The following is a 24,532-nucleotide window of genomic DNA, read 5'->3' on the forward strand; positions in this document are numbered from 1 at the left end:
TCGATACAAAACATTTATTTGATAGATTCTAAGCAGAAGATGTAAGAAGCTCGCTAGTGTCGTCTTCATCTATCTTATAGGGAAGCTGCGTCGTCAAATTGGTTTGTGTGGGAGGCCCTTCCTTGTTGGAGTCCTTTCGACCATTCACATGATGCTCTGGGAGAGTATTATTCTGAAAAAATAATGGACAACGTTCTCATTATTGCCTTTTAATATGGATGTGCACTGTTGAGCACCTTAGTTATGAATGCATTTCTGAAGTTAAAGGACAATGGGCGATTCCGGTCCAAATTTCCACCACGAACGAGACCTATATGGCTAGATAGCCCGTTAAATGTAGAACATTTTTTGTTATGAGAGTAAAAAAAAATATAATGCCAGAAAAAAGTTATAGCAAAATCAAATAAAACATTTTATAGATTTTTTCAATTTCAATTTTTCAATTACGATTAGATTTTCGTACTTTCTGTTACTTCTGACAAAATAGAATTGTTCATTATAAGAGAGAAGACACCACCAGTTACATCCAACTTTCTTAGATCCAGGAACCACTGAGTATATTCAAGCACTTCTGGCGCCTCAATTGGCTAGTGATTCGTACATCCATCGGGCAAAAAAATATGGGCTATTTATATGCAAATGTGTGTTACTCATCTTAGTTTTAGATAAAATGCGGAAATCTTAGTGGAATAAAATAAAAAATAATAACGATAACATACAAAAACTACCGAAAATTAAGAATACAGTTTTGGCTTTAACTTTTTTTCGGCATTGTTTTTTTTTACTTTCTTAGTAAAAGTTACTCTAAATTAAGTGGACTATTTAATTATATAGGTCTCGTTCGTGGTGGACATTTGGACCAAACTTCATACATTCTTGCCCAATCTCCTTTGATACCCTGTTTGCTACTGTACTGAAGTTATTAATTAAAGTTTTTTAGGGTTCCGTAGCCAAAATGGCAAAAACGGAACCCTTATAGTTTCGTCATGTCCGTCTGTCCGTCTGTCCGTCTGTCCGTCTGTCACAGCCGATTTACTCGGAAACTATAAGTACTACAGTGATGAAATTTGATGGGAATATGTGTTGTATGAACCGCTACAAAAATATGACACTAAATAGTAAAAAAAAGAATTGGGGGTGGGGCCCCCCATACATGTAACTGAGGGATGAAATTTTTTTTTTCGATGTACATACCCGTGTGGGGTATCAATGGAAAGGTCTTTTAAAATGATATAAAGTTTTCTAAAAAACATTTTTCTTAAAGTGAACGGTTTTTGAGATATCAGCTCTCAAAGTCGTAAAAAGTATGTCCCCCCCCCTCTATTTTTATAACTACGGGGTATAAAATTCTAAAAAAAATAGAGGTGATGCATGCTAATTAACTCTTTCAACGATTTTTGGTTTGATCAAAGTATCTCTTATAGTTTTTGAGATAGGTTGATTTAACTGTAATTTACGGAACCCTTCGTGCACGAGTCCGACTCGCACTTGGCCGGTTTTTTTTTTATTTAACGTTCTATTGAGACTGTATTTATAGGTAAACTATTTTGCTACCATGGCCACGCGAGGACCAGTTACAATCAAATAGGTAGTTCATATTTTGATTATGTTAGTAAACTGTGTCTTATGATGAAGTTTAATTAGCTCTTACACTGGCTTTAAGTTTATCTACCTCTGTTTCAACATTTCCAAGTTTCCCCAACTAGGGACAAAGTGGTATCTAAGAAGGTGCCTACAATATATGAATCACAAACCTCTTCATCAGAAGACGTGGTAGTCTCTTCATCAGTGTCAGGATCTCCACAGTTGGCCTCACGATCATCGCCATTCACTTGGTTTTTATCATCGTCAGTGTCACTTTCTGACATTAGAATCTCGTCTTTTTCCTCAAGCGTTTCCCAAACCTTCTCTTTTTCCAGCATATCTAGAAAGAACGAAAATAAGATAATTAAAAATCAGTTTTTTGGGATTTTGCAAGTACTAGCCGTACTGACAAGTTTCATAAAAATCCATTCGGTAGTTTTTGCGTGAAAGGGGAACAAATATCCATAAATCCAATCAAGATCAAAAAGTACATACAATCTTTCATCTTTATAATATTAGTTGCAAGATATCTGGTGTAAAAAATAGTAAGCTATACTTACCTCGATACCGCAAACTGCCTTTCCTGCTAATACTACCTTCGCTTGGTATCTCAACTATAACGACTGGAACTGTATCAATAGTAACTCCATTGGGTTTTTTCTCACCATCCGCAATTGGTTCATCAGATAACGGGTCTTTGTTCAACTGAAATATAAAGTGTATAAAGTGGCAGGCTCTATAAGTTCTATAAGTTTCAGGTTATAGTTTTTTACCTGTAAGAATGATATGGTTGGTTCCTGTAGTTTAGTCGCATGCTCCTTACTCCGCATTATGTTTTCATCTGTCTGTTTCTCCAAGCTTAGCTTGTAAGCTTTGTGTGTTCTCCACATCTGTGATATAAAGTTGGTTCAATTAGTATTTTAAATAATACAGCCAGGTCCTATTCAGTTGGGCTGAAAGTTGTGGTTGCATGAGCTTCATGAATGCCCAAATCATAATTCTTCAATCTTTTCTTCTTATCATTTTAAAACATATTCGTAACGGTTCATACCCTTTTTACTGCACAAAGATGGGTTGTACTCAGTAAAGTCGTCGGTTCTAATCTAACAATCCTTCCTACTTCACATACAGAGGGAGGGGTCAATCCCATCCCGAAAAAGGTCATAGTACCCATGGATGCCGTTGCTTAGAGGTAGCTATTGAATGTTATAAGAACAGAACAAACAGATAGAGATTAGACTTACATGATACCCGCAGTAACATAGCCCCAATAGGAATACACAGATGAGGGCTATGAAGAAGTTATCAGTATTATCCTCTTCGGTATCTGGTTGTTGGTAGAGCGAGTCGTACGGGTTGCGGGACGGCGGGTCTTCCACCCAGGTCTTGTCTACACTCTGGGAATAAAAGTTATCTTACATTATGACAGAAATACGTTAGTAACTCCAAAGTTTGGCTTTGGCCTTATAGTGGATTTTTTTGGAACAAGATTGTCTGGGTACTGAGCAGCTAATCCGTACGTTCAATCAGTGCTAGGCTGTGGTTGTTGATTTCTATTCATACAAAGAACCTAGATTCAGTAGATTGTCGATCAAATAAAGTCCTTAAGTTGAGTTGTTATCCTTAAGTATTTTTTAAAACAATGCCATCTTCATTCAGAGTTACCATCAATGGCTATATTACTGGAATAACCCATATTCTGTTATAATAACCCCTAATTTAGCTCATGCATTACCCATAAGTTCATAAGGATAGGTAAAACCGTCAATAATACTCACAATAAGAAAGCTGCCATTATGTGCCGCCGCTAACTGGGTCTGATCAGGCCAAGCTTCATCGAAGTCAGCGGAACATTGAGCAGATCTGACGCCCTGAGCATTGACCGCGTTCACTTCCGCAGAGTTCAGCCGAGTGAACAACATGTACTCCTCTAGAGGCTTCATCTCGTATTCGTTTATTTCTACTAGGATATCTAGAAAGAAAAAGCGTTTTCTTACGTGATTAAGGTTACATACAAATATCTATGTAAAATAAAAAAAAAACATGTCTGTTATGGAAAAAAAGGTATTTCGTCAAAGTCAGTTAATTATTCCCAATACACAAGTTGTCATGGATATATGTAGACATAATTAATTGTACGTTGATGACATGATCAGCGGTCGTATAAGTATAGGTACAAAATGAATTTCTTTAGCATGAAATCTGGGATTAAAAAGTTTTGGGAAGATTCTTGGATTTGGTTGAATTCAGAAACAGATGCCTCAGTAGTAAACTAGTAATAAATTAAATAACGTTATGGCAATACAATAGATGACGATGCAAAAATAAGAATAGGTACAGATTTTTATCAAATTGTTTGTTTTTTAATTTAGCATAATCATTAAAACATTATGAAATAATATAAATTGCCTACGTAGCATGACACACAGTAAAACATACTTACTGGACAAACATCCGTTATACCCCTTATAGATCTTAAGTCTGGGGTCCGTGGTGTTAAGGCCTCCGACTTGGACCTCATTGGACCCCTGATCGAAGACATCCCATACGATTTGTGGAGGAACCTTTTCTAGAGGAACTTCTATTCTGTCTATTAGGAGTTTTGCTTCTTGATTGGTTCGAGTGTAGTATATTGTGTGGCGGGCACCTTGATTATAAATAAACGTCTTTATTAAAGGTGACATTAACTATCAACTAGCTGTTACCAGTGGTTCTACCCGTGTTCCGAAGGAACTTCCCGCATCCGGATAAATAGTAGCTTATGTTCTTTCCCGGGCTCTAGACTACCTTCAGTAGTTTTGGCGTGAAATCTGACCGTGCAGATATACAGCCAGAGTTAGGTACTTTCGCATGTATAATATTAGTAAGGATATAAGAAAACAAGAGGCACTCTAAAGGAAAAGTACCGGAACTCGAAAAAAGTAGGTTAAGGAAAACATTGTTAAAAATAAAGGAAAGATCATTGAAAAATTGGAAATCCGAGATATTTCCCGATTATCAGCAACGTGATTTAGATGCACCATGACTAAACAAATAAGGAAATAAAGACACATTCACATGATGTTTCTTACCGTTTAGGAAGTTTCTGTTTTTCACTTCAGCACCGTACGCTTCTTCTTCTCGATTTTCTTCAAACTTCAAGTAACCGTCCTGAGTTATTGCTACTAACAAGTAGTAACTGCGCCTAAAATGAGAACATTAGAAAGATTTTCAGTTCAAAAGCATGAATCTATAAGATTTGTAGAGAAGACAATACGTACTTATTTTCTGTTTGAACCAATAACAGAACTGTATTCTTCTGGCGCAGATCATTGCTCGAAAATGCTAATTTTATTTTGACCTGTGAAAGAAAATCACATATTTACAACGATTTATGTTAATATGTTATCAGTCAGTTGCCACCCAAAATAAGCCTACGACTGGTATTCGCCTTCTATGATTATTATTTTTTATTTTATTTTTTTTATTTATGAAAGGAACACCAACAGCTTCTGGGTACAAATTAACAAAATAGGAGGTTTTAAGTAGTAAAGGAAAAGTAGTAAGGAGGTTTTAAGTATAATCTATTAGAAAAAAAGTATTCTATGATATCCCAAAAAGCCAGGATGCTATTTTAAGCCGTTTTCAAATTCAAACTCAAATTATTTAATTTGTCATCGGCGATCCATCGTGTTAGTAACAAAAACCTTTAATTCTTAATTCCTCCGCAGCAGAAATAAATAACAATTTCTTATATAAAATCTTAAATACCTTGAAAACAGGTCCAGATAGAAGAAACTTCCTTTGCAAAATGCTCTCTCCATTGAAATCCGCCCCCTTTTCCTCGACACAATATTCGCCAAAATAGCTGGTGAGCTCACAATCACAACTACTCTCTTGGTTGGTAAAGTCTTCGGTACAAATGCCACCGTTCTTACACGGTTCGGAATCACACTTCATGTTGCATTCTGGTAGGACCCCTGTGAGGTCTGGAAGGTACAAAAAAAAAGTATTAGTTTGGACCCCTAGGAACATTGGAATTTTGGAATATTAAATTAAAATATTGTTGAGCATATTGGCCTTGGTATATTGTTTGAGCATCGTCATCATTATCTGCCTATGGTATGTATTAACTTTTATCTGATGGTAAAATGTTGCATAAAAAGTACATGGCGAACTTAAAATCATTATTAAACTCCAGAATGGTGATTATATCATTATCATCATCCTCCTGACCGCATACCAATTTTAAGGGGGTTTTTGGGGTCTATGCAGCATGTTTTCTTCTTCCATTTTCTTCTGTCTGCCGTCATCTCACAAGTAACGTTCTTTCTAGCCATTTTAGCGAGAATGTAAATTATACTGAAAAATAAAGGAATTAATAGATACACCTGTGTTACCTTGATCAATATTCTGCAAAGCCTTCCTAGATAGGTCGACGACATGGTCAGCGATCTTGAACCCTCTGACACAGCCGACGTATCCGCCCTGCGGCAGCTGTGTGGCGCGGGGTGCAAGGTTCAGAGAGTAGCGGTCGAACCCGCCCAGGTTCATCTGGAAGTAGTCCATGGGAGGGGCGGGCGGCCTTTGTGGGAGGATCACCTCTGGAAATAACACATTTAACACTTGACATAGGTAGGAGAAATGGACACAAAAACATGACGTTAGGTAACGGAACCCCGCATTGGGTCATACATGATCTGTGTACATGGAGGTCAAGTCAAAATCAATCTCTAAACGCAAATCAAAGTGTAGTTTAGGTTATAGGAATGTACCATTAGACTTAAGAAAATAAGCCTGCTATACACGTAAGATATCTGCCATTCCACGGATCTGCCTGATAGCTGTACAAACCACAGTCAACGGGCAAATAGATGGCAGGAAAACCCGTGTCTTTAATATTTTTCAGTAGATATATATTTGAATGCTAAAACCTTGTCACTTTAGTTAGAATATAAAAGTTGTTCCAAAAGAGAACCATATTTTACAGCCCAGACAATATTGGTATGCATCATGAAAAGTTTAAAGTTCAGATAAATAATGTGGTTTTCAGAACTAGAAATAACTTAGCCTACAAAATGTTGTAGAAATGTTAGGGTATTTGGCAATGACAAAAACTGCTTGTTATTATTAAGTAACGTTATTTAAAAGTTTTCCCATTAATCAGAAGAAAAAGCTAGAACACAATTTAGATATTCCAGCACGAGTATCTGCAATACGGACGGCGTTTTTACTTTATAATATCTGCATACTATTGATAAGACATAGAACACTTAACTTACCCATTTCAGGATTACTCCAAGGCTTATTAGTATATTTACTCAACAGTTTAGCAGTCCTATCAATAGTGGCATTATTTTCATTAACATGCAAAGTTGTTGAATTCTCAGTTCTAATGATAGCGATCTGAACACTTTCTCCTTGATTGATTTTAGCATAAGTTACATTCATTTGTATGATTTCATTTTCATCATTGAATAGGTAGATTATTTCTGTTCCGTTATGTATGAAGAGATGTATGAAATTATTTAGATTGTCGTTTGCATATAGAACTAAAGCATTATCATCGTAAGTTCTTAGGTTCATCAGTACGTTTTCTGTCATCATTTTCTTCAATCGATGTTTTTCTGCATCTGTTGCGTTGTCTACTAGATAGTTCTTCTTTAAGTAAGCTTCTTTTGTTTGGAATGTTAGAGCTTTTTCGTTTATGTCTGAAAATTCAATATTACTTATTAAGAATTCCCTAATAAATTCAAGAATTGGATTGAATTGTAATTTGTTTTGAGATAATTTTATCAAGATTTACAGTTTCACACCTACTTTTGCATTAGCCCTTTTTTGAACTATGTTAAAATATAAAATTATTATTCTCGTTTTACTTACTTTCTTCACAATGTGTGCCCAAATGTGCCCACGGATTCTTACAGATACACTCATAGCTCGACCAAAGCTCTTTACAAATAGCTTTGTTCTGACAAGGATTAGGCACACACGACGGCTTACAGTCTTTGATAATCTCTGACAGATGGACCGACATGTAGCTGTAGATGTCCAGAATTTCACCGTTAACGACTAAGCCTCGGAAGCACCCGATCAGTCCTTGGTTGACGGCAGATTTTTTTAGATGTTCTCTGAAATTGTTTTACAGTTAATTAGAATACAAATACACACATTATTGAAAGTTTCATTTCGGTTAACAAGAAAGGAAACAGAATAAGCCAGGGAAAAAAAGAAACGGAAGTCTGACTACCTATCATAAGTATATAAGAAGGCAAACTGAGATTATTTAATAAAAATACTGGCGTTTTGAGAGTAGATCGTTTACCTTTAGAGAATTTCTCATACCTGTCGAAAATAAGAGCTGTAATAAAGAATCTAAGAAAAAAAAAATAGAAAATACTTACGCAGTAGCCCCGCCAATAAACATAGAACCCTCAAAAGGTCCAAATTCTTCTTCCAACAACAGATTCAGCATCTGATACTCAGTATTAAGCATGAACCGGACATGGTAGAAGTTGTAATCGATCCATATCTTGTGCCATTCGCCTCCGTTCAGCTTACGTTTGGAGTTAATCACCAGCTTTCTGGTAGTACCAGTGTTGAGGGTAAAGTTGAAGGTTAGCTCATGTTCTGTTTGAGAAAAAAAAAACTTGGTTTGATAATTGAGAAGATTATCAGATTCCTAAATCAGCTTTGCGCTGGTGAGATATGAGTTCCAAAAATGTGGTCAAAATTTTGGGAAAAATGGGATTTGGTTTTCGTAAGATCACAGTTGTCATGTAAGAATTTTATTCATAGAAGGTAATTCATGTGATCGAACTTGTGTTCACGAGCGTTTTATTAACTGTTTCTATCTGTATATGTATTTATAGGTATTCTCTGTGTTTTACTTCTTACTACTTCCCTATCAGTTATGGAAATATGAAGAAATAGTTTTTCCCGAAATATTTCAAAGATCAGGGTCAGGAAACTTATTTATAAAGGAATCATACTTACCACTAGTCAAGGCAACCATAAAAGATGGGTAGTTAGGTCTGATCGGAGGTTGGAACAGCAATATGGCGCTGGTGCCAGTAGTTCTGAAACTGAAGGCGATATCTCCCTTCCTCCAGCCGGGCACTTCGATGTAGGACTGTGATGTCGTGAATGTTACTACATAGCGCTGGGTATCTGAAAGGAGGACATTATGTATTTGGAGGATTAAAAGACGGAAAGGAATATTTTCTTAACATTAATCATAATTTTACATCCACCAACGTCAAGACCATCATCATCTTGATACTCTCGTTTGACATAATAGTTGCAGTATGTTTGATACTTTTTTCTCCTTCAAACACTGTGCGATATAAGATAGTAAGTTTTGGGGGAAATTATTTATTTTCATAATTTAATTATTTATATAATCAATTAGATGTAGATGGACTAAAGCTACTAGATATAGAATCATTAGATAATGCATTTCATCATTAACTATATAAAACTCACTTGTCTCAACACACTCAAGGGGTCCTAAAGTAATTCTTCCTTGAGCGTCTTCCGGCAAATCCTTCTGCTGTAAGAAGAACATGTCAGTAATGCCCAAGCTGGTGGGTTCTACAAAGGTGCCTTCATCGCTGTGCCATTTGCCATCCTCGTTTGAGTCACAGTTGCAAGACTTGGTGGCGTTGACGCAAGTTGCGTTGACACCACATGGGCAGTAGCCTCTGCAAAGAAAAAATAAATTGTTGAAGAATTTTCAAAAATTGCTTTTTTCATATTATATTATATCTATCGTATATTGAAGGGTCAAGACTCTTCGATTAACAATAACATCTTGACTGAAAAAGGACTAATGATTCTTCAAAACAGTAATTCTGTGCTGAGTAACTAACCGCATTTATTTTTTCTGAGTCTCTACAAAAAATATCAAAACCTTAATTAATTTATTCTCTATGTCTAATAATATAATTGATGCGAGATAAAAGAGACATATCCGGTTCGACTGGAAGCCGACCCCAACATAGATGGGAAAAAAGGCTCGCGAGATGATGATGGTGATGTCAAAAAAGACATAACATGGAAAGTAAAAACTAAAACATTACCTTTTCACATTCCCCAAGAAATCCACAGTGTTATTAGACGACGAAATGAACCAGGTAGCGCTGTGCAACTCCAAAGGCGCCTTCATACAGTCATACTTGATGTACTGCCGACAGTACAACGAGTGGGAGATTAGCTCCTGTAGCATTTCTGCTGTGAACTCCCTGTACTTGATGTTGAAGCTGAAGTCATTGCCTGATGCGGAGCGAACATCCTGAAGGTAGCAAAAAATATTAATGAATTTTTTTATGAAGAGAAAGAAAAAAGTATGTTAAGTGATAAAAATACATATAAGGTTAAGGATGGAAATAACAAATATTCGAAATGATTATGAATAAAGCAGAGGAATGTACAAAATATACATACACTTTTCGCATATATCAAGAGACTGGATCACTTTATTTATATTCTTGCAATCTGCTAGACAGTTTTAGAATCATTCATGGCCCATGCACATGCATAAGTAAATTAGAAAGAAGATTGTTTTTAGAGTTTTGAGAAGAAATCTGAAAAGTTAAAACTGGTTACCAATCAAATAGAAATTATGAACGCTCAATTATGAACTGGAAGTTTATAGACCTTAGATATGGTAAGACGCATTAAACTTACGACTTGACTAGGCAGATTATGTTCAACAACAGTGGTAGAAGAATCGGCTTCGATCTGGAACTCGCATTTGACATGGGCGGGAGGGAACTTGCCGTTGCCATCGATGTCTATGAGATAGACGTCATTTCTTGTGTAGCCAAGTAGCGCTAGCTCTTCACAGGTCTTGCGGAAAGTCGCAAAGTGACAGTTTTCACCTATGTAACCTTGAATAAAATATATTAAGTTAAAACAAATGAGTAACGGTTTTAGTAGTTTGTTATATTCGAGAAGCTACAGTTATTAATCAGTAGCGAATGAGGATTAAAAAATCAAATTCGCCTTTGATTTGCGCAAGAGCAAAAGCTTGACTTGCTCAATGTTGCCTTAACTTTAGCAGGTGCTTAAGATTAACATCATTCATAACCAATCGTAATTAATGACTAAGTAAATATATTTGTGTTTGTTCATGGTAAGGGTACTGCAAATGTTTCATTCCTGAACAAAGCTTGTGTTTTTACTTTAATCTTTCCTATTATTAAAAGTGTACTTACCAGTATTATCACAATTGCAAATGACCCGATCCTCTCTAACCGAACATATTCCTCCATGTTCACAAGTATTGGGTCTGGTACAAGGGTCTACATATCTACAGTCGTCTATAGCCACTTCACCGACCACTCGCTCAGTCATTATCACGAGTCTCGGTTCAATTAGCATGCCATTAATCCTTATGTTCCTCATGCATCCAATTAGACCTAAGTTAGCTGATTTCAGTCCACTGCCTATAACGATTTTGTCTTGTAGCTCGAAATCTAGACCTGAGAAAATTGGTTGATTAGCTTTCTGTTTTGGAAATATGGATATAACGGTATCGCTCTTTTAATGGCTTGCATGCGAATTTGGGGTCTTAATGGTTCATTAGCTACCGAAAAATTAATGAAAATTTTGAACAGTTCAAAAATGTTTTTGTTTTTTATTTGATTAGTGTTTCTAGGTGGTGAAGTAAAAAATCTAATCACAAAAAAGACCAGTGAAACAAAAATGGTGAAAGCAAATTTTGGACACGATTAACCGTGAACTTTCTGTTCCTATAGCGACAAAATATAGTTGCATGAGTCAAAATTATAATTTTGACAAATAAGTATGTGAGATTGTTGTTCTTATTAGCAAGATTTAATGTTTCAAGCTGTCCAAACCCCAGTAAGTAGGTAATACTTCCATGTAAACATTAATCATCTTATATCTCAGTAGATCTTTGTGTATCATTTCTTTATTCCTTTGCAAACTTGAAACAAAAGCAAACTCACCAAACATCTGTACGTGCTTATTATGATGATCCACCGTCATTTTGATCCTTCCTTTCCTGTAATCCAACTCGACGTTGTGCCAATCATTGCTTACATTGAACTTCACGGATTTCAAATTGACAGAGGTCACGTTTTTGCCAACGTCTGATACTAACTCGAATCTTATCTCTTCTTTCACCATCCTTACCTGCATTGTCAAGTGATTGGTTAATGGAAGATGCTACAAATACCTAACTATCATTTACATTTGTATTCATATCATTCTTCAAGGATTCAATTATTATTGAGACTTTTATGGACTTCAAATAATTTCAAGATCGATATTTCTTTGTTGTTAAATATATTTCATCTATAATAGGCGCGACTGTAGGAGTGTGTCGATATGTATGTTATCTAATACCACATGGATCACAGAAAATCGTTTGTTGCAAGTATTATAATTAATTGGTTTCTTGAATGATTTTTAGAAACCTTGTTCTTTGATCTGGAAATTAAGTTAAAGTTCAAGAGCTACAGAGTGGTTGCCAAAACGAGCTCGTTATCAATAAGCCGGTGAAGTAATTCGCAAGCAGATTGGGTAAATTTCGTTGTTGCAACCTGACACAGAAGTCTAGACTGGATTTGCATTTATTTTCAATTAAATTCGTATCTTGTTTTCTTGTGTTGTAATTAAAAAGTTAAATAATCAGGTAAAATTGTTACTTTTGGGAATTTTATAATTGTGCCGTTAAAACTGAATAATACTTTGTCATTAGGAAATATTTGTTTTCGTTATAATTAATGCTTTATTGAATTAGTAACAAATAACTAGGTAAGGTGCCTCCAAACACCGTATCAAATTAATATTTAAGCAGGTGCCTTATTAATTGTGAAACAACATACTCAAAATGCAATTAAGTGTAATCTAATTAGCATAAAAAACAGAAACTTGTTTGTTGTGTTAGGTATAATTAAACTTACCTCCCAGTAACCTTGTGTTGATGTCTGACTGTAAGCCAATACGGCCATATTCTTGCTGGTTTTAAAATCAAACTTTAAATTGACAGTGTGGCTCTGATTCAGCGGCCACCAAATATGGGACGTCGCGAAAGGATACGTAATCGGAATCACCTCAATGTCTATGTCCTCAAACTCAGGATCAAGCACCCCTATGTAGTGGACTTTAGGGTTATTTTGCTTCAACTCGTACAAAATTGACACGTCATTGTAATAAACGTATTTCAAGTTGCCAGCGAAATTGTTGAACGACTTCAATCCTTTCATTTTGTGTAAATCCGGACCGCCGCATATGTAGATTTCTGGATCAATGCACAAGTAACGAGCGTTTCCTGGTACTTCGTAAGTCTCTGTTGTGCTATCAAGATACACGTATATGGTCTGGTCTTGTAGTATGACGGTGAGATTGTGCCACATATTGTTGTTAATTTTCTCCCCTAAATAGTCTTCAACCGGTCCGTCTCCTAAATCTATTTGTATGGCGACTTTTTCATCGTGGATTGATAAGGCTATGTAATGGTGTTTGTCGTCTATTTGTCCGCTGGCGTAGAATAGAGCTGAATCGTCGAATCTAGTCTGTGAAATTGATTCGGTGAATTGTATCATTCATTAGTATCATGTAACGGAATAAGTGGAGCTCCAAAAAAGAGAGCATTTATAATTTTAGTAACGGTCAATGCGTGAGGTACGAAATGTCAATTTTGTTTGAAAGATTAATAGTGTCCAACGACAATTTAGCAAAAATCGCTATTTCATTGTAAAACTGGATGAACAAAAATGTGGTTTAAATAATGTCGGCTATAAATTCAGTGCTCCAAAATAAACGTATGCAAAACGCCTTTAAGTGGTTTGATCTTTGTTTTATTTATTTGCGTCTGGTAATGAATTACTTTGTTCAGAAACAAGATTATTATTTTATCTCGACTGGCGTAGATGTAAATGTTAATACTTTTTAGATGGATAACAGGATAAGCAGAGAAGGTAACTAAGAAAAATTAGGCAATCTTGTCAAAAAGATTTGTTACTGTCAAAATGTTATTATAATTTACGATTACTTAACCCTATTGAATTTAGATTTGTAAAACATACATAATGCAATGGATTTAATAATTATTTGATTGTCAGTAACAATCAATAGTTGATGTGATGAGATTTGATCAGAATATTACAAACCGGAATTGTTATCCTCATAATTATAGGTTGCAAATATATTTTTTATCTGAATATTGATCTCCCAATAAATATCAACAATATAATAACAATAATACAACATATAGATATAAAAACTAAAGTAAAACAGTTACATAATAAACCTGAGTAAGTAATACAATCTGTTGTGACAACCAATACTGTATCAGATTTTGCATATACATACATGAACTATATATCCGTAGCAATCTCAATGATAACTGTAAATAATATCCATTAACATTTTGCAACGTTGATTGCAAAGCCATGACGTCATAGATCCATAAAACGGTTCAAGTGAAAGTCGGTTCAACACAATTGATTAAACTAAAAAAGTAAATATAAGAAGATTAAGATTCAACTTTAGAAAGATTTTAGGGTACCTATATAGTCATTATCGATATAATTATACTGAAATGTATAAAAGGATGTTTTGGTCAAAACCTGAACTATTAAGACAGTAATTAACACGAAAGCTAGCGTTTATTAATTTAGATAAATTAGTGTCGGATTCAAATTAATGGGTTCCGATGAGACTGAACAAAAATAGAAACATAGAGAATGTGTCTGCCTAAATTAAACAGAAATAGGCACAGGAAAAAAGAATCTGATGACATTTTAGTTAATATTATTATCAGTTGAAAGGTTCTAAAACTACCATTTTTTTGGTGATGTAAAAATTATATTGCATCTGGTCAAATACACTCTCGAATATGAGTCATCAACTGTTATGACATGTATGTAATTTATTGAAGAGCTCATAATGTCATTGGTTGAAGATTTATTTATTGCATGTATCCAATCACCAATGACTGCACATCAAGTTACGTAATTTACGAAACAGTGCAAAAGTTTAAGTGAAGTCTTCTTGTATTTTATGAGAAATATTATTGAATACTAGCAGTTCCTCGCAGTTTCATCCGTGTCCCAGGTGATCTTCGTTTCGTACCCCGGATAAAATATAGCTTAAATTACTTGGGGATTGTGTATCCTAACAGAAAATTATTCTTCAGATATGTTTTGTGAGTTCAGAAAAAATCCTCTTGACAAAGTTGTTTTAGACGAGCACATAAAAAATATTTTATACAATATTTTCACCGTACAACATAAAAAGGCGTACATGGAAAAATCTAAAATTATGTTAATACAACATTACCTTAAAGTGCAGGCTGACCCTTGTGCTGGTGGAGTGCACGCGATCCTTCCAGTCGTACACGCGGTACGACACGTAGCTCGACCCGCGGAGTGTTAGGACTGTCGCCGCTGGAAATGTGACAACGAGATTGTGTGATTGTTAAGTACTGCAGATTTATTCAAAGTATTAGGTATTCGACTTATATGGAGTGGATAACAGGAAAGAGGCATTTTTTTGAGAAATTATTAGATAAGGAGAAGGCTATTATAGATGAGAAGGAAGCAAAAGGAGCGAATATGGAAATTAATCGTATTGGAAATGAATTGTATTCGGTATATTCGACGAATGTGAAGTGAATAAGATGAAAGAGGGCATTTGTATGAAATTAATAAATAAAGAGACGGGAATAGATGAGAAGGAAGCAGGAAGGAGTAAGATGGGAAAGGAGACTTAATCATTAAAAAGAAACCGTTAGAAAAGCTTAAGAATTTGATGATCTGGAAGAAACAAAAATGAAATACGCGAGTACCTATTATTGATAGACATATTTTATCTTAACGAACGATTTTTTTTGTGATAAAACTTCTAAACTTCAACAAAGATCCTCTCATTATTCCAACCTTTGTTTAAACTCTTTGTGTCAATGCAGCATTCGAATTGCCATATTAAATTGCAGATAGAAATTGAAAATACATGCTGTGTTAACAGCGTCATAGCAAATCGTATAATTTGCGTAATTCTGATCAAACAGGAACATAATCAACGACATTAAAGTAACGACTTATACCTGACGTCAGAAGTCGAAAGGACACGAATGGCGATTCGGTCAGAGTTCAGATACTTCAAGTATTACAAACAGGTTCTTCAAACTAGTATTAACGTTTATACTAGAATTAGCAACATTGCTTTGTTGAAACAGGTCAATTACTTTGTGATTACAGTTTAAAGGAAAGAAGAGATGACACAGATAGGCTAGACATTTTGAAAGTTAATGAAAGATAAGTATTCAATCTACCAAACGATGAGTATAATTTTGATAGTCTTAAATGGTAAAGAGGTAGTAAAATCAAAACTAATATCGGATAAAATTGTTGATTGGCTCAGTATTGAAGACCTAGTTGTACTGGTCTTTTAAGTGCACCAATCCTAATACTAAATAGATATAGATACTGATAGATTTGTGAAAGCAAACAATCATCTCGTCGTAGATCTTCAATTAAGTTATAATAATCCTGATGTATAACAAGCTTGCGTAACTTTTAATTATATTTTACTCGAACTTATATAATAAGTTCTTGAGATTGAACTGCTTTTGAAAGGATTAATAAACCTAAATAACTTCGTAAAAGTAAATTGTGCAGGGTTGTAAATTTTTTCATTAACCCCAATTAGTTTTTAAATGTCAACGTTAATGGAGAAAGGAAGTTCGAAACAGGTGGTAAAACACTTATGGGTGCTAGACACATTAATATAACTGGTAACTATAAAATAAAATAAATAAGATGAGTACGAGATCAAAAGCAGCAAAGACAACATTGCAAACCAATTCAACGTTTTAAAAAGATTTTGTATATAATATATAGATATTTGTATAACAAGACATTGTAAGTCAAGATCTTTAAAAGTAAAACGAAACTGAATTAAGAAATCGACATACGGCTTAGGGATAATAGGAAGTAAAAATACTCACTGAAAACATCACACAGATGTTCTTCATACAAAGTTCCGAAGCAATCGCATCTGTATCCATTATACTCATTAATACACCTGGAGCCTTGAAAGCAAAGGTTTTCCATAGTCCTGCACTTATCTATGCAACCCTCTTTAACGTTCTCATGTTTGGTAGCAATTAAAGGCACTATGGGTAGCAAGTCGGAGGCTGCCTTGCCAGATGAAAGGACCATATCGCTGATGCAGCCGACGAAAGATTCTATTATGTATTTTACGCCGTGAAGTTTTTCTTCGGAACTAAGACCTATGAAAATAATAGGCAGTGTTTCAAGGGTTTCATTGAAAATAAGATTGGTTTGTATAATTTTGGCAAATGTACATGTAAAGTAATGTACGAATTTTTGAGTCATGAGCTTTGGGAAAAAGTTGCATAACTTAATTATGGTTTGTTTGACATAATGCTAACTTACCTCCGATAAGAATAACGGACGTCAAATTAGCAGTGATTCCGTAATTTGTGTCGAAACTTAAGCCCTGAAACAAGAAGATAATGAAATAAACGTTAAGCTACATAAATGAGGACCTCTTTACAAGTATCTTATAACACAAGTCGACGACCTAGTGTAAAGTGATACGTCTACTCCACTGCATTTGAAATGCAGTGTGAATCAGAACGTAAAAGATTCAAAATAACAAAATTATGACACACTTTTGGTCTCCAATCTTATACTTGGTAAAGTATATCTAATGATTTTATTCTCTATCTATGACTGTTATATTCCACTTTTTTTTTGTTTCAGCTGAGGAAAATGCCTGATACCTCCCGGGGAGACGGTGAGGTCTGTTATATTCCCCTACCTAAATAAATTCCTGGAAGCTGTGTTTCCTGTATAACCAGAGTTTACTACTAGGTACAGCACCATGAGTCAAACTGAATATGAACGTCCTTGTCCACCGATAAGGATTAAACACATGACACACAAGTTGTGGCAGGTCGTTAACTCGCGCTTATGAAGTGACCCGTTTCCTTTATTTGATTCTGGCAATTTACGCTACATTATGATCTGTATGCTGATTCCACCACCTTTTGATTCATTGTTACTCGTGTAAACGCATGAAGTCAAAAATGTAAAATGGTGTGCTTTTTACTTTGGTTGTTAGTTTAGATTATTTCGTTTATTGAACTTATATTGTTGATAACGTCGAAAAAGGAAACCAACCACTTTAATTGGAGAATTAATTAGGCTGTATGGGTATCTGTAGATGGTATTAATTAGGCTCCATTATTGGCGGTGGTTTAAGTATTTAATTATATTTTGGTGATAATTAAAAACCATCCAAATCTACCTTATATCTTCTATGTATATTGATCAGTAATATCTTACCTTCAAATAGACTTCTTCTTTAAGATGATCCACTTTAGCAATAAGCCTTGCTCCATGCACATCAATAGTTACAACCACGCTGTGCCATTGGTCTCTGTTCAAAGCTCTTCCAACGGTTACTGAAGTTAGATGCTTGCCGAAAACATGGACCACTGGAAATTTTTGTACATAAGTATAAATAAATTCGAATACAGTACTTTGATGACGGCTATTCAAAAACAAATGAAGAAATATATTGACATGGCAAAGGCACCGTAAATTCAAATTGCTTCTTCAAATCAAAAGGAACGATAAATTAAATTGGGACTGACATATCCTAGAAGAAATAAAACAAACGACTTAATGTGATTGTGACGTCCCCCAACCCGCACTGGGATCAAGTGGTAGATAATGGCCCTCTCTTCGGAACTAAGGACCGAGTCCTTAGATCGCATTGGTACAGACTAGTAACATATGTAAGGGACACCATAATGGCAGAACACATATTTTTGTTTTAAAATTGCTAATCCAATAACCATTAAATCTGAAAGTCTAGAAACTAGAATAATAGTATGAATAAATTGTACCTACAATCGTAGTGACCGACTTGAGAGAATACAAAACACTAAGATATTGTAAGGCAGATAGACAGATCGACAGACAACACGACATACGGATAGACGGACGTTTGAATAGGAAAGTCTTGACACGCTAGAGAAAAAAGTGAAGGCTGGGAAACGATCCCGGAGGTATGGACGATGAGAAATTATTGCGAAGCAAATGATAATAAATGATGATAGCTGTTTGATTGGAATTTGTACAAGTAAACAAGGTAGCTATTTTTCATTTTTGATTAATCTGCTTGCTTCGTAGATAGACATATCGATTTCACTGAGGTGTTATCGGAAGGCAGGTAAATTTTTTTTTGGGACTCGAGATTCTTAATGGCATTTATTTTATGTAACTGAAGCCATAAATGAAGAAGTAATCATTTATTTGGATAGTGGTATATAAAAAAATATCTTCCAAAAATAGAACACTATACAGATAGCTTTTTAGATCATCTGATACAAACTAGATAGATCCAAAATACAGTCTAGCCTATATGATACATTCAATGTCGCGGCACTTGATAGGCAATGCTTCGCCGCCGACAACGAAGATTTATCGTTTGTGTCCCTGAATTAGCTCTTGTCAACGAGCCACAGCGCACTGTATGCAATTTAGAGAATTCATGCTATGTGTTGCAAATGTGAAATCGTTCATGCAAATGGTCTGTATAGTGTTGGTTTCAAATTGCCTTCGATTTAGGTAAGAATTTTTAATGGAAAAGTTTGTTAATATTATCCTGTTATTTTTTCCTTTTTAACTTGGATTTTTTTTTAGGTACATTACTGAACAGGTAAAAGAGGTAGAGGTGCTTCAAGGATATTCCTAACGTAAAATCCTTCTTCTTACCTTTTAATTCACCCTTTTCCACGATGACGTATAGAGCATAAGGCTGCATCTTAAATACTGGATTCTTTACATTATGATACACAAGTAAGCCATGTGGAAGTCGTGTTCGGAACTTGAATGATATTTCTCTGCATAATCTGTAACATATAATATCGGTGTTAGTGTTACCTCAAGGCTATGAAGTGTGTAATGTAGAATCTACAGAGTCTTGAAAGAAGAAGTTATTACTAGGAAAGAATGTAATAGATTACGTAGGAGAGTAAAAATAACCGTACAAGTTCTGTCCCATAGTATAATGAAGAATATGAATATATAGAATGTCTCATTAAGTGTTAGAAGAGATCAAGGTGTTATTAGCAGGAGCTATATTAAAGGTTAAAAACCAGTACCAACCTCAATTGAAACCTCTGTATAATATCCCCATCCAGCTGTATAAACGTATTATCCTTAGCGAACATGAAGGTCTGATGGTGTCCCGACTCCGCGAAGGTTAGGAACCTGTCTCTATCGCTCGGCGGTATTGGCGGGATCGCTGTGACGTAGGTTGAAGTCGAAATGTTGACTGTGGTCACGCTTGATGATGGCGAAGTTAGTGGTAAGGTTGTTGGAGGTAGCACTGGAATGGTAAATGTAAGCAAAAATGTTTATTTATCCAGTTATTTGTCGGGTGGTTCTGGGTGGAATATACCAGAAAAAGGGTAATTTTTTGGGCATATGCCTGCTTGATTCTTCTGAATGAAACATTCATGACTACAACATACTTCATTGAGTGTAAATACCTACCTAAAATTCAGCCTAGTAAATTCTTTACATTTTTGGTGTATGTTTAGGTCCTGGTAACGACACCGTGAGACGGTCCATGTATTCCTCTAATGTCTAGATTTTGCCTGTGACTTGCAGAATTATATTTTTTCCATATTTTCTAGAAATCGTTTTTGGTATAGAATAAACTCGGCAAGTTACTTTTATAGACCAAAATTGTAAAAGACCTAACTGTTGCTCAAATTGCAGCCTATTCAATATTATTTTCAGACTCAATAATACTTCTATTCAGCCTTGTTACCATGTATCTGAGTCCAGCCAATAAAGTGTTTAGGCTGTGTCTAGATCACGTGATAAAGTGTCTGGGTTCAAGGATCTAAATTAAAATCAATAGAGATTTGACTCTAAGTGATCCGTCGTTAGTTAAATTGGTACCGTTTGGTATCATGTACCTACAAATCTGTTTTGTGTTGACCATTACTTTTAGGTTTTTTATAATGTTTGAACATTAAATAAAATAAGTTTAGCGTTCGACAAGTTGAATAAGTACTAATAAAATAACAATTGAATAGAGTTTAAAACACCCAGGAGAAAATATGATGTTTATTAAAAGATCTGAAACTGACACAGTTCTAATTATTTATTTTTGTGAAATACAAAACATGCAAATATTTTCAAAAACATTCAAAATATTCAGCACAAGAGCTATGCAATACGTTTTCAGATCAGTAGGTAAAAAATATATTATTCAATCGATGTGGAAATAGTGGCATAATAGTACTTTCAATTCGACACACTGAAATCGTAAGTGTTGGTAATTATTTAAGCAACAACAATAATAAGTGTATCGCGAATATTTTTTAAAAGATCACCCGCAATTGTGTTGAGAGCTAAGTGGTATGTAATTGGCTTATAATTATCCGATTATTGAAGTAGTATACAGTATGTGAAGTTTATTTAGTAACAACGTTTGGTTGGTTTGATAATGCACTAATAGGTACATCAATTATTGAAATTACCTAAAAATTATGTTCCATTTGTGAATACCTAAGTACCTTATATAGGTAAAAATCTATTTATTTATGAGTCAAAGATGTAGGTATGGATGCAAAATCAGTAAAGTTTAAATAGTTATTTTGGAAAATAAAAGAAATATCGTAACGCAACAGGTATACGTATATATTCTTTTCACTAGGACCTTTCTTTAATATTTACTAGCTTCTGCCAGCGGTTTCACCCGCATCCCGTGGGAACTACTTCAATATAAAAAGTAGCAATGGGCTATCTAACACTGAAAGAAATTTTCAAATCGGACCAGTAGTTCCTGAGATTAGCGCGTTCAAACAAACAAACAAACTCTTTAGCTTTATAATGTTAGTATAGATTTGTTTTGGGGTTAGATACGTTGGGGTGTTTTATATTTCTTGTTACTCACCTTTTTCCTCCCCAGCGAGATCAACCGGTAGACTGCAGTCAACATCAGCTGTTCCATATAAAATTAATAAAACGATAAAATTTATCCTTTTTCTTTGTGATGGTGTAGCCATGTTGCTCTGTACGGGTCATTTATCTGCAAAAATATAGTTTATAATAGGGATCTCAATATTAGACTGTTGTACCCGTATACATACATAGATTTATCGGAAACTAATAAAATAAATAAGAATAAGAATAGAATAAGAATAATTTATTGTGTATAAATTACAAGCAATTGTTTTGATTCCTGAAACTTACACTAGGATTCCCTGTGTCGTAAGTTCCAGGCTCATTCGTTGTCACTTTTAAATAAAACAGTTGCTATTTTTAATGTTGCTGTCAAAAGACCCTTGCATTAAATATTATTTTGTCATTTATTTATTTTGATTCCACAAAGGATTTGACCTCTGATTCATCTGCCTTTCATGGTCAATTTCAACATTACAATTATTATAAGGAAACCTTGAAAATAAAATATCATTGAAGTAAGATAAGAGGATAAGACCAAATTTAATTCAGCTTTGTGTATTCCAAAAAGGAAACTTCATCATCAATTTTCGAGTGGATTTTGAACAACTACTACAGATACAGTAAATTAATCTCTATTTCCACAAGTATAGGGTTTATTTTAATATAAGAGAAACAGCATAGGGCATTGGGCGGAAATATGGAATCAGAGTGTTTGTGTGGGATGGCTAAAATACTACCAATGTAACCTGAGCCGCAATACTCTATACCATTTACAAAAACAACGAGGAATGAGGAACTGAACAAAAGATGAAGGGTCAAATTATATTGGATTCAGTTGTCAGCCTAAATTGGCTCAAGTAACTACAGTTGTTTAAAGAAGCGGGTTGACACATCGGTTTTTGAGATGGTTTGTGTTTGACATGTTGACTGGTTGGGGATTTGTGATTTATATCGCGATTTGCAATTGGTTACCTAACTAATGGTTTGTCATAATTATAACGGACGGAGATAACGCTCCTGAATTTGTTTTACCTAATTTCTATATTTTACCGTCGAAATATAGTTTTATTCCACCTGTCAAATTTTATGTTCCACTTTCATTATAATATTGTGCAAAAAAAAATAACGAAACAATTTTCTATAGTAGTGAATAATTTAATGAAAAGACGTATGAAAATCGATAAGCAAATTGATACCTTGATCCAAAAGGAAAATAGGTATAGATTGAACTTTTGAAATAATCCAATAAAGCGAAACAAAAATCTAAAATTATAAACAAAAGAAAATCATCGAAAGAATTTTCAGTAGATATGGCAAATAAAAGATCGCAATGTCGGCGTAGAAAATACTCAAGAAAATCTTAGTGAGTATTCAAAGGAAATGTCTTAATTCTAATACTATCCAAGATCATGTAAACGTGTCAGCGTATATAGCGGGAAATCCTGTACTGGACACGGAATTCTTGTTTACACAGTCAATTTTATCTCGCAAACGCATGTTCTTTTTAATTTATCGTATTGCTTCACTAGACATTTTCCCTACATAATTATCGCGTGTAACATGCGATCCAAGTAAGAACTCACACACATTAGAATATTGAAAAGAAACTTACACTATTATTTTAAAATATCACAGTAGAAATACTATTAAAACCATTTGCACTTCTAAATAACACTCGTAAACAAAACTTTTATTCAAATCGAATAAAAAATGGCGCGCATTCCATTTTTAAACTTTTTCCACCACAGACGCACTCGTTCACTTTTTAAATTCTTTTTTTTTTACGCAAGCGGCCAGGAGCTCGTCGGTAACGCGCCCCCTTTGGACCGCGGAGTACTTACTGACGCAAACTTTAACAGCACGTAATAACACTGACAAATTGTCCTCGTGGGTCACAGGCGTTCCCAGACGCAGGACTTAGGATGTTAGCGGAGAGATTCAATAAGCGGATTCGAAGTTTGAAAATCACTTTATCTATGTTTTCAATGCTTTCGATGGAGTTAAAGGTTGTATTAATTTAAAATCTTTGTGAAGTAATGCAAAAAATACAATTTGTATGAAATTATAGAGTAGGACATGTTAATTTTTAATATCAGAGATAATGATTTTAGTCTCAGAAAATTATTTAACAAATAAAGAATAAGTACTTACATAAGTCTACTTACAAATATTAATATTGATAGGTATCGAAACGATTACACTGTGACATATCTAGAGTAGAGATAAAATATACTTTTGCTTGCAAAATGCAACTGCACTCAATCTCGCATGCAGCGCAGTGCATACCGTGATTAATTAAGGTGGCACTCAATTACCTTTGTGCAACCGACACCATTCTGTAATTTAATTTACCTCTTGTTAATCGAAATGAATAATATAATTTTATATCCAATCCACCTATATTGAAAATCCGACTTTTGGCTAGCTTTGTACAATTATTTAATAAGTATGAGAAAAATATATATCACCGGTGTTGCTGTAAAATGTACTTATATAATTGGTTTTTGAAAGCTCCAATTCATTGTAACTTTATGGAGTTCAAAATGATTTTTACTGATCAGGTAGAAATTATACGCAAAACGGTCATGGAACTTAACTCTATAATATACAACGCAATCGTTAATAATATAATACAAATTCGTTTCTTTATCTTCTATCGATATCGACTTTCTTGTCCGCTCTTCCGTTTTATAAGCAATTTTCAACGCTTTCATTTCGATACCCTTGTAATATTTGTTAACAAAGAAAATACGTGACAATTTTTTCGTCTAGCAACATTTGTTCAAATGTTTGTTTGGTCATGATTGATCGAAATTCAAAAGTTAGTGGTTAGTGGTTGACGTTTTCCTTTTTTTTTGTTTAGCGTAACGAGACTTGGGGTTTAATGTTAATAAGATACTGAAAAGCAGGGCTTTAGAAACGTTAACAGCTCAAATAACATTTACTATTTTCCTATTTCACTATGATACTTTCGA

The 24,532-nt window shown here is 34.6% G+C and overlaps 1 protein-coding gene across 1 annotated transcript; it reads right to left on the reverse strand.

The window, feature by feature from the left end:
* On the reverse strand, nucleotides 1-23,436 carry Axo (axotactin). The gene is made up of 29 exons (XM_064036771.1): nucleotides 23,170-23,436; nucleotides 21,547-21,681; nucleotides 19,743-19,965; nucleotides 19,350-19,486; nucleotides 17,913-18,064; nucleotides 16,998-17,061; nucleotides 16,547-16,831; nucleotides 14,878-14,984; nucleotides 12,498-13,109; nucleotides 11,538-11,724; nucleotides 10,782-11,048; nucleotides 10,252-10,454; nucleotides 9,645-9,856; nucleotides 9,049-9,266; nucleotides 8,560-8,733; nucleotides 7,968-8,193; nucleotides 7,447-7,694; nucleotides 6,846-7,274; nucleotides 5,964-6,167; nucleotides 5,335-5,552; nucleotides 4,845-4,924; nucleotides 4,656-4,768; nucleotides 4,028-4,231; nucleotides 3,363-3,556; nucleotides 2,829-2,981; nucleotides 2,358-2,474; nucleotides 2,145-2,289; nucleotides 1,755-1,924; nucleotides 1-172 (listed from the first exon to the last, which is right to left on the reverse strand). Exons 2-29 carry the CDS (start codon nucleotides 21,656-21,658, stop codon nucleotides 29-31), a joined length of 5,598 nt encoding a protein of 1,865 aa, XP_063892841.1. The 5' UTR covers nucleotides 21,659-21,681; nucleotides 23,170-23,436; the 3' UTR covers nucleotides 1-28.
* Between the last annotated feature and the right edge of the window lie 1,096 nt (nucleotides 23,437-24,532).

Source organism: Helicoverpa armigera, chromosome 11 (genome assembly GCF_030705265.1).
Source record: "Helicoverpa armigera isolate CAAS_96S chromosome 11, ASM3070526v1, whole genome shotgun sequence".
Classification (NCBI taxonomy): domain Eukaryota; kingdom Metazoa; phylum Arthropoda; class Insecta; order Lepidoptera; family Noctuidae; genus Helicoverpa; species Helicoverpa armigera.